We start from the raw sequence: 13,140 nt of genomic DNA on the forward strand, positions 1-13,140 counted from the left end.
CAGGGGGGGGGGTCATGATTTCAAAATCTATTTTTGTTAAAGAGATTTTTAATCGAAAACCAATTTTTACCAGTTTTAGTAACATTACTTTAAAGCTTTTATTTCTTATAAAGGCCGATTTTTTAAAAAGCTACAGGAAAGTTAAAAAAATGCATGAAATCTTTATTTGTATCGATAGTACGATCATTATAATTTAATGTTTGAAGATTATTTGATGCGTTGACCTTGACTGTGCCTCAAATGGTCCATCCGCTTAGTCCAATTTTTGCATACATATCTACTCTTTCCATCATTTCGGCCGTATTCTCACGAATAAAAGCTTCAATGTTGTCTTCCAATGCGTCAATTGAAGCAGGCTTGTTTGTATAGACATGAGCTTAAACATAGCCCCCCAAAAAATAGTGTAAAGGCGTTAAATCGCACGATCTAGGCGGCCAATTGACCGGTCCAGAACGTGAAATAAAATGTTCACCGAACTTGCCTCTCAATAAGTAAATTGTTGCGCGTGCTGTTGAAACCACATGTTATGCAAGTCAAGCTCTTGCATTGTTTTCAAGAAATCTCATGGTACCGCCATTCACACTTAGGTTACGATTCACACCATTTTTGAAGAAGTACGGTCCAATGATGCCACCGGCCCATAAACCGAACCAATCGTATGTTCCATTAGGCACGCTTCCTGGATTTAATGATCCTGTTATAAGCCTTTTACAACTCAGGAGTTGTCTACTATATAATGTTATTATTAGACTCAAGTATGGTAAGGCTGCAGGGTGGGATAGGATTCCTATTGAATTTTACACGTACGGATCGAAATATTTTACTTATCCGCAGACAAACCTAATGAACAAAATTTTGGAAAACAGTTTACTAAAATTTGGGACTATTTTTGCTCACAATTTAAAAGAAAGGCCTTACTATGAACCCTGTAAAAGTTGAAACTATAGACAGGGGTATTTCGTTTCTAAAGGCAAATTAAAACATTTACACTGCTGTGCTACACAGAGACTATGATAGAATTTAAAACGGGCTTAAGATCAGGCTATTCGAAAATAGATCACAAGTTCGTGTTTAAATGTATTGCAGATTAATTTCTTGCAAGAAATTGAAAGCTTTTTGTTTTTTTCGTAGGCTTCTTAGCAGCCTTCTATATAGTTAACCGCCAAACAAGGCTATACATTCAACCTTTTTTTTTTATTTTTACTTTTTGTAGATGACTTGGGTGATTGTCTTCCCGAAGGTATTGAATTTGCAGATTTTGAAATTAAAGCTCAGCTTTTTGATGATGACATAGTTACATTGGCTTACTCACCTTAAAAACCTCAGCTTAACAGCGTAATACCCGTGGCATAATAGTAAGTACGATGGACTGTCAAGCTAGAGGTCTTTAGCTCAATCCCTTGCTATGACATTTAAAGTTTTTTTTTCACCGGTACTGCCTCTTGCGAAGATTTGACAAATCCTCCAAGAGTAATTCTTGTCATAAATAGTGCTTTCCCAAATTATCCGTTCGGATTCGGTTTAAAACGTTAGGTCCCCTTCATCGTTGACAATATTACTCACACACAGGAAATGTTGAGAATGTTGTTGTGCCACATAATGTATTTAATTTTTAATGCTTAACAAGCTTCATAAATATTGCAAGTTTCAGAATCTTAAATTAAATAAATCCTAGACAAGCCAAAAGTTACGATTATTAAAAAGGGAAGAGGTAGAAACAGCTTCAATGAAAGATGGTGGTAGGTTGGGAAGGCAGTTCAAGCAGTAAAAAAATAAAAATATCTTGGGACATTACTCACATAAGATATAAAAATGGATAATCATCTTAACGTTAAATTAACTTAAGCGAACTGTTCGAAAAAAACTTGTATCAATAACAAATTTATAAAGCACAATAACAAATATTCAGTCCTCGAAGCTGTAACGGAAGAAAGTTCTAACTTCTAAGTTCGAAACTTTTAAGTCTTAAAAAGAATATTTCATTTGTCTCCGAACTCCCCAACTATTCAAACTGAACTATCGCGCTATTCATTAAGACTCTTAAAATTATTCTGACATAAGAGTTCTTTTCTTTTTAAAACTATTCTTTTTAATTATGTTATTCCTATACGTTAAGATTTTAAAACTTTTCTTTTCTAATTTGTCATTCCTAAACGTTAAGATTGTTACGATTTGTAGAAATATGACGACATCACACCGTTCCTTAACTCAATGTAGAAGTGTAAAATATGTAGTTATATTTTATTATAACTTCAACTTATAAAACAGAGTTGGGTAAGGAAATCCACATTCTTAATGTGAACTGGATATTTCGACAGAACTTCGTCTTTTGTTGTCTGAGCTCTATTACGGATTTTGTATAAAAAATTTAAGCTTGTAATCGGAATAACTACCTTAAGTAATAATAAATTCTAGGCAGATTGAAGGTTTGAATTAATTTCAATTCGAATCAGAAAGCAGAAAAAAATGTCTCAATTAGCAGAATTTTAACTTACAAGGGAGTCCCACATTATTAAAGGTGTTTTTTTTTTAGAGGTACATATATAAGCTTTGAAATTTAATAAACAAGGATTGTTTTTTAAAATTGACATACAATTTATTTTATTCGAAAGATAATATTCTGACAGCATAATTTTAATATGTTTTTTCACATGTGACCTGATGTCTTGAACGTAGTTTAATTGAAGTTCCAATTTTCGATGACTTCTTCTAAAATTTGTGCCCATATATTGGCAATTACGCTGCGAAAGTTGTCCTCCAAATGATCAATCGTATAGACACATTTAAATACTTCAGAAACGAATTCTAAAGTGTCTTAATAGCAGTTTCTAAATACACAACTATAGATACTTCCAAACTTTAATTGAATTGTTGTAATATAAACGACTTAATCTTTATCACTAAGTATATCTAGCAAAAAATAATAATAAATGATATAAAAAAATATAATTTTTTTTAAAGACCTTGAATTTCCTGACCTCTTTATTTAATTTGCTTTCATTGATTAGAAAATAAAGCCCCCCAATTATTTGCAAAAAGATAACAACATTTAAAACTTTAATTTAGATATAACCGGACCAGTAATTGACTTTAAATTGAAGATATGCACTACAGCTTTATATTTATCACTTTATCTAATACAATCTACAACGTGTACAATCACTTAAAATATAAAGATTTATAAGTGCGTACACATAATTATAGTGTTATTATAAATTTATCATTTTAATCTCATCTACTCTTAATTTTATATCTGATAAGTAAAGGAAAAAAAATCTTGACAAATCTTTTATACGTGATATCGACATGGACAAATTACATATTTATACTCTTTAAAATATATACTCGTAATTAAAAAATATTAAATTACTAGTTATTACTAGTTTGTACAAACAAACTCACATTAGGGTGGTTCTTATTCAACAAACAGAATTATCACTTACCATTTGGTGAGCTCAAAAACCTGTACCTGATTATAATGGTTATAACTGAAATTTTCAATTAACGTGCATTACAAAACTTGAAATTAATATTTGACTTCAAAGCTTTTCTCAAGTAGGACTTACAATTTTGTATTTAAAATTTTGACAAAATCTCTCATTTAATAGAATATAATTGTCATTTTGAAAAAAAAAAACTGCTGAAAAGATACTATGCAATTAAATTGTGTACATTATCTTAAAACATTTAGCTTAAAAAATATCTATCTTATCTTAAGAAACATAAAATCGGACCATATGACGTCATTGTTTAATTAGTCTATAATAAATTATTTTATATTTTGAGTTAACCAAGTATAAATTTAACGATAATAGAATTTTAAGTAAAAGATATAAAAGTAACTTATGCCTCATTTTGAGAATTCTGTTTCAAGACCATCAGACTGAATTCTTAGCTGTTTGATTTAAGTTGAAGTAAGAATAAGACCTATACTTAATTTATTGGATAACTGCCTTTGTGAATAATTTTGGATTATATTGTGAAATTAAATAGTGAAAAATTTGAAACTTTAAACAAAATATATCTGAAATAAAATGTGAACCTGAACACTGAAGGCTTATGTAAAAATATCCCGGATGGAACTAAAACTATGATTTTCTATCTTACGTATACTTTTTAATTGCTTTTTAAACCTATAAAAAAGTTAAACTTTAGAAATGACAACTTGAAAGCTTACTACAATTTTATTTTGTATTTTAAAAAATGTATTCGTAAATTTTGAGTTCATAGTTTTTAGTTTTACTAGCGCGATTTTGGCAAATTAAGGGGCTAGCTATAGGTATCATTGAAATCGATATTTGACGGTGTTTCCCTTTGAAATTAAAATTATATACTGATCGTTCGAAAACCATACAAATAATTTTTTTTTTGAGAAAAAGGGTAATTGAGCATTTACATACATCTAATATATAAAATTCTTATGTCAAAGTGTTAGCTGCCATACTCCTCCGAAACGGCTTGACCAATTTCAATGAATTTTTGCGTATACATTCGGCAGGTCTGAGAATAGGTTTTATCTATTTTGTATGTTCTTAAGTGCTATGGTTCAATTGCATCAACATCGTAAACGGTGCAACGATTCAGTGACGCTATGTGCAATGAAGTATTGATTACTATTGAGGACTTTGCATTATCATTTCCAACTTACCACTCAGTCAATTTGGTATGCATTCACCAAATCAAAATGCATCTGATTTATTAGACACTGAACTGAATCGTGAACTACAATACAATATTGTAGAAAAGCCAGTGATCGTTGCTCGCAATGTTCCACTAATGAATGAAGAACAAATAACCATTTATGACCACATCATGCTTGCAGTTTCGGTAGGACAAGGTTGAAAAAACATTCAGTATTTCGCTAGTTCTTGCTAAAAAAAACTTTCAAATAATGGTATCGCATCGGCTGTTGCATCTTCTGGCATTGTGGCAACTTTATTGAATGGAGTTAAAACAGCTTATTCAGTATTTAAACTGCCACTAAATATTTAAAATAATCCAGACGCGGTGTGCAATATAAAAAAAGCAATCATCCATGGCCACATTGCTGAGACAGTGAAAAATTATCATCTGGGATGAATGCACTATGGTATACAAACATCCGCTTGAGGCGTTCAACAGGACATTGAAAGAAAAAAAAAAAAAACCTCATATTATTTGGCGGGACTCTGTTACTGCTTTCAGGTGATTCCACGCAAAGACTTTCCGTTATTCCGCGTTCAACGTACGCTGATGAGATTAACGCGTGCTTAAAATCATTGCCACTGCGGAGTAATGTTGAAAAAGTACAACTGAAAGTAAATATGCCTCTTCAAATGCTACAAAATCCATCGGCTGAATAATTCTTAAAACAACTGTTAAATATAAGCGACGGAAAAGTTACTACAGAAGAAAATGGATGCATAAAATTACCGGTTGATTTCTGCACGGTTATTAATTTACAAGATGCTCTCATTCATCAGCAGCAAAAAATGTGGATGTCAACGAATTAAATCTCAAATTTTAAACTGATTGGATTTACCAGGCATGCCACCGTTTTTGCTTCGTAGTTTGAACCCACCACTTATCGAAGTCATTATTCTTAATGGCAAATTCCGAGAAGAAAATATATTATTACCGCGAATTCCTATTATACCCACAGATGTGCTAATTTAATTAAAATTTCAATTTTCTAATTAGATTTTCGTTTGCAATGACTATCAATAAGTCTCAAGGCCAAAAAATGTCTGTCTGTGGCTTAGATTTGAGCACTTTATGGTTTTTACACATACAATTATACGTGGCGTGGTCTCGAATGGGCAAACCATCCAGTTTATTTGTAATAGCGAGAGATGGGAGTACAAAAAATGTTGTACACTCTATTACATTAAGGGATTGCTATTGTTTTGTCGTAGTACTGTCATTATTAGCGATATGTTTATAATTATAATTTGTTTGGTGATTTATTATTTTAATATTTTCTCACCGTTTACGGTGCTCTACATCTCTTCCACTTACATACCACATCCTTACACACTTACAATAAGTTATTTATTTCTAGCAAAATATTCTGTAGAAATTATTTATATGACAAAACAACGTGTGTCGGGTCAGCTAGTTTATCTCTAAAAATGTATTTTTTCTATGTTTCATTCATTCTTCATTCATACATTCATACATTCATTTTCCTTAAGGCGCCAGCTATAGCTATCATTGAAATCGACCCGGGAAAAATTTTTAAATCGATATTTGACAGTGTTTCTCTTTGATTAGATACACAAATTTTATACTTATTGATCTGAAATCACATTAAGAATTTTTGTTAAGAAAGAAAAGTATAATTATGCATTTATTTTTCTGTAAAAATGTATTTTTAACTTCCCATAGTTATTGTAATGGGTCCGATTTGTCAAATTGAAAATTTTGACATTTCTTGATGTTTCAAAGTCCCTAGAGTCGAAATGAAAGATTTTTAGAAAGATGTCTGTGCGTGCGTGTGTAAATTTTACGAACCTAAAACGCTAGAGACTTGAATTAAATTTTATATAATTTATTGTAATGTGATATCAAAGAAGTATATTTTTTGAAAAAAAATCCAATCAACGTTTTTTTTATAAATCATCAAAACTGAAAAAAAATGTGTCACCTCCAAAATTTTACGACTAAAATATGATTTCATCTCCAAAACAATTTTGTTGCAACGAAGAATAATGAAAAATCGAATTGACAGTTGTTTTTATAAAAAATAAAAATCGGTTGGACCCCGTGAAATATGTAGCTATAACTCCAGCCTATGAACTTGGTGGTAGCACACACAAGTTGTTGCTGTTTCATTCTAAATTTTCAATTGTAAATTCGGCAAGCAACTGCCTTAAACTGCGAGTATAAAATTTCATACAAAAACCTCCTTAGAATTAATAAAAGTTGGTAAAAAGTGATTTTGGGCTCAAATATCTTGTCAAAAATTTGAGATAATAGCTTTAAACTAATTTTATCTTATAAGAAATATTGTTTTCAACATTGAAACAAATGTTGAGAAAAATCGAATTGACAGTTTTTCTACTAAAAATAAAAACCTAAAAAAATGTATAAAAGTTGGTAAAAATTGATTTTCGACTCAAATATCTTTTCTAAAATTGTAGATATTGGCTTCAAACTAATTTTATCTTATAAGAAATATTGTTTTCAACATTCAGTAAAATTTTGAAAAAAATCGAATAGACAGTTTTCTTACAAAAAATAAAACTAAAAAAAAAAAAAAACAATACTAAAACTTGGTAAAAAATTACTTTCGACTCAAAAAGCTTTTCAAAAATTAAAAATATTGCCTTCAAGCTTATTTTTTTACAGAAAATATTATTTTTGATATTCAGTCATTTTTATATAAAAATCCAACAGTCCGTTTTTTCATAAAAATTAAATCTACAAAGAGAAGTACGAAAATTTGGTAAAATTACATACATATAGACAAACTTTTAAGCAAGACAAATCGAAAGACGGGATGGGAAGTAATCAGTGTGGATCGCTTCCCAGCCTTTATTTATTTTCCGACGGAAGTGTATTTTCTCTAAACAGCTGATACTTTTATGTTTAAAAGTTATACAGTCGTTCCACTAATTTGTGTTTCAATTCCAACGACTGATTTCTGTCAGAAAACAATTTCCAGTGGATTTCAATCAGAACGTTGTGTTTAATGACATGCATTTTGATTTATCGTTTATAGCGACCTATCAACAAAAAGTAATGAGAGCTTTTAATGATGAAAATATTATTTCCAGATTTAAAAGCGAGTAAGAGAGTCAAATTTGTTATGTTCGGTGTCTTTTTGAAGCTGACGTGTTGTAGATTTTTGTCTACAAAAAAAAAATAATTATTAAACCCAGAACTCTTCTTATAGTTTATTTTTAATATCTAAAATCCACCAAAAGTGTTATATTTTTATAGTTTTTCAATGAAACGTATAAACGACATGTCAAAAAAATACAATGATTAGTTTCAATAATAAAAACAAATGATAGATTTATGATAACGTTCCAATTATTAACTATATCGATGGCATCACACTGATGGAATCGAATCTAAGCAAAGCAATTACAAATAAATTCACTACAGGGTTGCACAAACTTGCTCATGTATCCAAAGAATCGAGTCAGCTTAAAACTTGTATTTTAAGATATAAAAATTCACCTAAAAACAAGTTTGTTTGGAAAAAATTAAATGCCATTTGAATTTTTATTTGAAAATCCTTAAAACGTTTTTTTTTTTAAATAGATTGTGTACCCATACATATTTTTTTTAAATTTTGTATACGTTTTATTAAAAATTAAAAAAAACATCGGTTCAGTTCTTCGTTTTATAGTTATTGCATTAGTTTTTTTTCAAAATTAATGTACTTGCAAACTTTTATTTCACTTGAACTTTATCCTTAACACCTTACACCCAATATACAGGGTTATCCAGTTTGCGGTTTCAAAAGTAAACGTAAATTAAAGACATGTACAATATTTTTGTACGACATTTATTTTTTATAATAAAGTTTGAACACATCTTTGGTGGAATAATCGGGAAAAACAGCCTGCACCACAACAGTTCCGACAACGTATTCAGGCGTATAGATTTTGCTGCGGAGCGAAACGTCATGGTAGCCAGTACGCGTTTTCCACACCTCAACATCCACAAAAGACCTTGGACTTCTCCAGATCAATCTACCGTCAACCAGATTGACCATATTGCGATCGACGCCAGACACGCTACCAGCATCATGGATGTACGAACTTTCTGAGGAGCTAATATCGACTCGGACCACTACCTCGTTGTAGACAAGGTAGCACTTCGGGTTCCCAGACCCAAGGCAAAACAGGGAGATAATGGGAGAAGGTACAACGTCGAACGGCTACAATCGCCAGAGATCGCCAAATCCTTTTCCGACCGACTTACAAGTTACCTCTCTCGAAGTTCTTTGCCACCAACACAATGTATCGAAAACCAGTGGCAACATTGCCAAGATGCAATCAGAGAAGCCGCCTCTGGTACACTGGGTTTCAAGCAGCCACCAACAAGGAACCCCTGGTTTGTTGAGGAATGTCGGCAGGCAAATGCAGCCAAACAACAGGCACGCTAAGCGGCGATGCATAAAAGGACTAGAGCTGCTCATGAGCTCTATGAGCAGAAGAGGCGAGAGGAACGCCGACTTCTCGGAAGGAAAATGAGAGGGCATGAGAAGCGTGTGGTCGAAGATGTTGAGAGGTTTTAAAAGCAGAAAAGAAGTTCGAAAGTTTTATGAACAGGTGAAACAAAAATTCACAGGTACATAAATCTAGAACCGAAGGCTGCAAACACGAAAGTGGAAACATCATAGTGGAACTGCAGATTGTATAAGGGCGACGACGAACTGAATTCCGCTGTCAGGTAGGATGATCTATTCAACATAGACGATGAAAGCCAACAATCCCGTCCTCCTGACTTAGACGAAGTAAAGATTGCCATATCTAAGCTTAAGTCTAATAAAGCCGCTGGAGCGGATGGCTTGAACGCCAGCTCTTTAAAGCAGCATGGAGATAAGTTGGTTAGGAGCAGGCACCAACTTATCTGTAAGATATGGTCTGAAGAAAGCTTGCCCAACGAATGGAACCTCCGTATTGTTTGCCCGATCCTGAAAAAAGGAGACCCTCTAAACTGCACCAACCATAGACGAATCAGTCTTCTTAACATCGCCTATAAAATTTCTCTGCCGTTATATGTGAACGTCTAAAGACCATCGTCAACAACCTGATAGGTCCTTATCAGTGTGGTTCAAGACCAGGAAAGTCCACAGTTGATCAAATATTCACATTACGGCAGATCCTGGAAAAAACCCAAGAACACCAAATCGACACCCACCATCTTTTCATCGATTTCAAGGCCGCATATGACAGCATCTACAGGGACGAGCTGTATAGAGCCATGTCTAGTTTCGGCATCCCTGCCAAACTCATCCGTTTGTGCAGGATGACCATGGAGAATTCACGCTGCTCCATAAAGCTTGGAAAAAAAATTAAAGAACCTTTCGACGTAAAAAAAGGTTTTAAACAAGGTGATGCGCTGTCATGTGATTTTTTAACATCGTGCTTGAAAGAATAGTGCAGAGCTCACACGTCAACAGCGGCAAAAATGGGTTTAACGGTTAATGAGGGCAAAACAAAGTACATGCTGTTGTCAAGAAACGACATACAACACCCACGTCTTGGTCAAAACGTCACCATCGACAGACGTAACTTTGAGGTAGTCAAGGACTTCGTCTAACTAGGCTCCGCTGTAAACGCAGAAAACAACACCAGCGCTGAGATTAAACGCAAAATAATTCTTGCTAACTGCTGTTTCTTTGGACTAAGAAAGCAATTGAGTGGTAAATTCCTCTCTCGTTGGACCAAAGTGTCGCTATATATAAGACCCTTATCATCCCGGTGCTCCTATACGGTGCAGAAGCATGGACTATGACAAAAGCGGATGAAAGCACCTTGGGTCGCTTCGAGAGAAAAGTTCTTTGTGTGATCTACGGTCCCGTATAGAAATTCACGGTGACAGTCGTTCTATTTTCGTTTTCAAAAAAATAACCTCCGGAACAAAGAGCGCACCAAACAGTGACTTTTAGTAGATGTAATGCCCTCCCTTCAATTATTTGAGGATTCTCAATACCCCAATTACGACAGTTTTGTTTATTAACACACCCACCGTCCACCGCATGTTGTCCTAGCACTCATTCGACGCATCGACGACGTTGTGAATGATCAGCTGGCTTCAGTTGTTGTGTGTGCTGGGCTTTATATGGATATAGGTGAACATAAAAATACCTTGGCTCTTTGTATTATCTCTCAGATGATAAATATTTTAATCCAAACTGAGACAAATTTTAAAATCCCTTTTTTGCCACTTTAAATAAAATTTACGACTTCAAGCTTGCTATCCCTTTTTTTTAATCAAGATTAATAATGATAATTTTTTTAATTTCAATAATAATTAATTATTAAAATCATAACTATTTCATGTGACAGTAGTGATTTAATTAGAATATGGGAAATTCCATAAGTTTTCTATCATTGTCCTAGTTAAGTTATACTTCTTTGCATTAATTATTTATTTAATCTAATCTAGACAACACTTAATATATTTGATTTGAATATCATTCAAGTTTTATTAAAAAACCCAAAATTATTATCAAATTACTCTTATCTAATATAACTTTTATAATAATGATTTGCATACAAAAATTTAAGAAACATATTTCTATTTTTAGTCCTCAACGAACATGGCCCTTAGTATTTTGCTTTTAGTCCTGATAGTCACCCTCACAATATTCTACCTATGGATGAAAAACCAATATTCCTACTGGAAGAAGAAGAACATACCTTACATCAAACCATTTCCATTGATTGGCAGCCTAAAGGAAATTCTCACAATGACGAGTTGTCCAGCTGAACAATTGGCTGCTGTGTGTAACGATAAAAGCGTGAAAAACCATCCTGCTTTTGGAATCTACTTGCTCAATAGACCAATTCTTGTCATAAAAGATCCTGCTCTGTCCAAACTTATTCTAATCAAAGAATTCAATAAGTTTTCAGATCGTTTTGCTTCAGCGGATCCTCATGGCGATCCATTGGCATTCAATAATCTATTCTTTCTGAAAGGTGCTCCTTGGAGAGAGATGCGGACCAAAGTGACACCAGTATTTACCAGTGGAAAGTTGAAGCAAATGTTTCCACTAATTGAAGAGGTGAGATTCTTTGCAATTCCTTACCTATTTTGGTTCTAAGAACTTATTTTAATATCAGATAGGATTTGAGCTGAATGAGTACCTGTGTCGATTGACTAAAGACAACAAAACTTCTATGCAGGAAATCAAAGAAATCAGCGCCCTCTTTGGAACCGATGTTATTGCATCGGTAGCATTTGGAATGTATGCCAATTGTTTGAAAGATGAAAACAGTGACTTTAGAAGAAATGGAAAACCAATCTTCAAATGGAATACGATGAGAGCTTACGAATTTATTGTCATGTTCTTCTTTCCACAATTGGTTAAATTATTTCGTGCTAAGTTATTCCCTACGGAAGCAACAAAGTTTCTGGTTGACTCCATAAGTTTTGTAATGGCTGATAGAGCAAAATCTAGAATACCCAGAAATGACTTAATTGATATTCTTGTGAAGATAAAAGAGACTTCAGAAGCTGAAGGTGAAGATTTGGATAAGAAGAAGCTAATTGCACAAGCTGCTGTCTTCTTCGCTGCTGGGTTTGAGACTTCTTCGTCGATTATTTCATTTGGATTGCATGAATTGTCAAGGAAACCCGAATTGCAGAAACGTTTGAGAGAAGAAATTAAAGAGTCTCTTCTAGAAAATGATGGCAAAACCAGTTATGAATCCCTCAATGCAATGAAGTATTTGGATATGGTAGTGCTAGAGGTGTTGAGAATGTACCCACCACAACCATTTCTCGATCGAATATGTACTCTGCCCAAAGGTGAGGAGGAGTTCTCGTTGAGACCACACATTGACTTGAGTATTCCACATGGAATGCCAGTTTTTTTTCCACTCCTAGCCCTTCAAAGAGATCCCAAGGTAAACTCATACGCCTTATTTTTATTTGTTTAGTACTAATACTGAACTTTTTTCAGTTCTTTCCAAATCCCGATGAATTTGATCCTGAGAGATTTTCCCCCGAAAATAAGCCAAAAATAATACCATTTTCATACATGCCATTTGGGGTTGGACCACACAATTGTATTGGTGAACGATTAGGAGTTTTCCAGTCGAAAATGGGTATTGTTAACTTTCTGAGGAGTCACTATGTGGAACCCTGTGAAAAATCCCACGAAAAAATTAAACTAGATCCTAAAGGTTTGCTATTAAGTGCCAAAGGAGGAATTTATGTCAACTTAGTTAGGGATTCATTGATTTGTTGAGACATAAAAATAACTTTGATAAAGAAAATAAAAAATAGTTGTTAATTTTTGTTATAAACTAAGAAATCACAAGAACAACATATTCATCCCACCAAAAAGTGACACATTGGCTGCGTTCAATCTCGTGTTGGATAGGGTAGCTTGAATAGGTTGATTTGTAGATACCTTGTTGAACGAGTTGGATAGCTGTATTGAGATAGCTGTCAAAAAATAAAAACAACTTT

At 33.3% G+C, this 13,140-nt stretch overlaps 2 protein-coding genes across 2 annotated transcripts in view; one reads left to right on the forward strand and one right to left on the reverse strand.

Moving 5' to 3' along the window:
• The window catches only part of LOC129943527 (probable cytochrome P450 6g2), a 144,594-nt gene that overhangs the window by 63,651 nt on the left and 67,803 nt on the right, over nucleotides 1-13,140 (reverse strand). The window lies entirely within an intron of this gene.
• Nucleotides 3,839-12,945, forward strand: LOC129943528 (cytochrome P450 6g1-like). The gene is made up of 4 exons (XM_056053039.1): nucleotides 3,839-3,914; nucleotides 11,252-11,728; nucleotides 11,787-12,572; nucleotides 12,629-12,945. Exons 2-4 carry the CDS (start codon nucleotides 11,264-11,266, stop codon nucleotides 12,914-12,916), a joined length of 1,539 nt encoding a protein of 512 aa, XP_055909014.1. The 5' UTR covers nucleotides 3,839-3,914; nucleotides 11,252-11,263; the 3' UTR covers nucleotides 12,917-12,945.

The sequence above is a fragment of the Eupeodes corollae genome, chromosome 1 (genome assembly GCF_945859685.1).
Source record: "Eupeodes corollae chromosome 1, idEupCoro1.1, whole genome shotgun sequence".
Taxonomy (NCBI): Eukaryota; Metazoa; Arthropoda; class Insecta; order Diptera; family Syrphidae; genus Eupeodes; species Eupeodes corollae.

Coding starts and splice junctions, on each gene's coding strand:
- LOC129943528 (XM_056053039.1), top strand. CDS start 11,264: ATGGCCCTTAGTATTTTGCTTTTAGTCCTGATAGTCACCCTCACAATA. Junction 11,729..11,786: donor TGTTTCCACTAATTGAAGAG/GTGAGATTCTTT, acceptor TTTTAATATCAG/ATAGGATTTGAGCTGAATGA. Junction 12,573..12,628: donor CCCTTCAAAGAGATCCCAAG/GTAAACTCATAC, acceptor AACTTTTTTCAG/TTCTTTCCAAATCCCGATGA.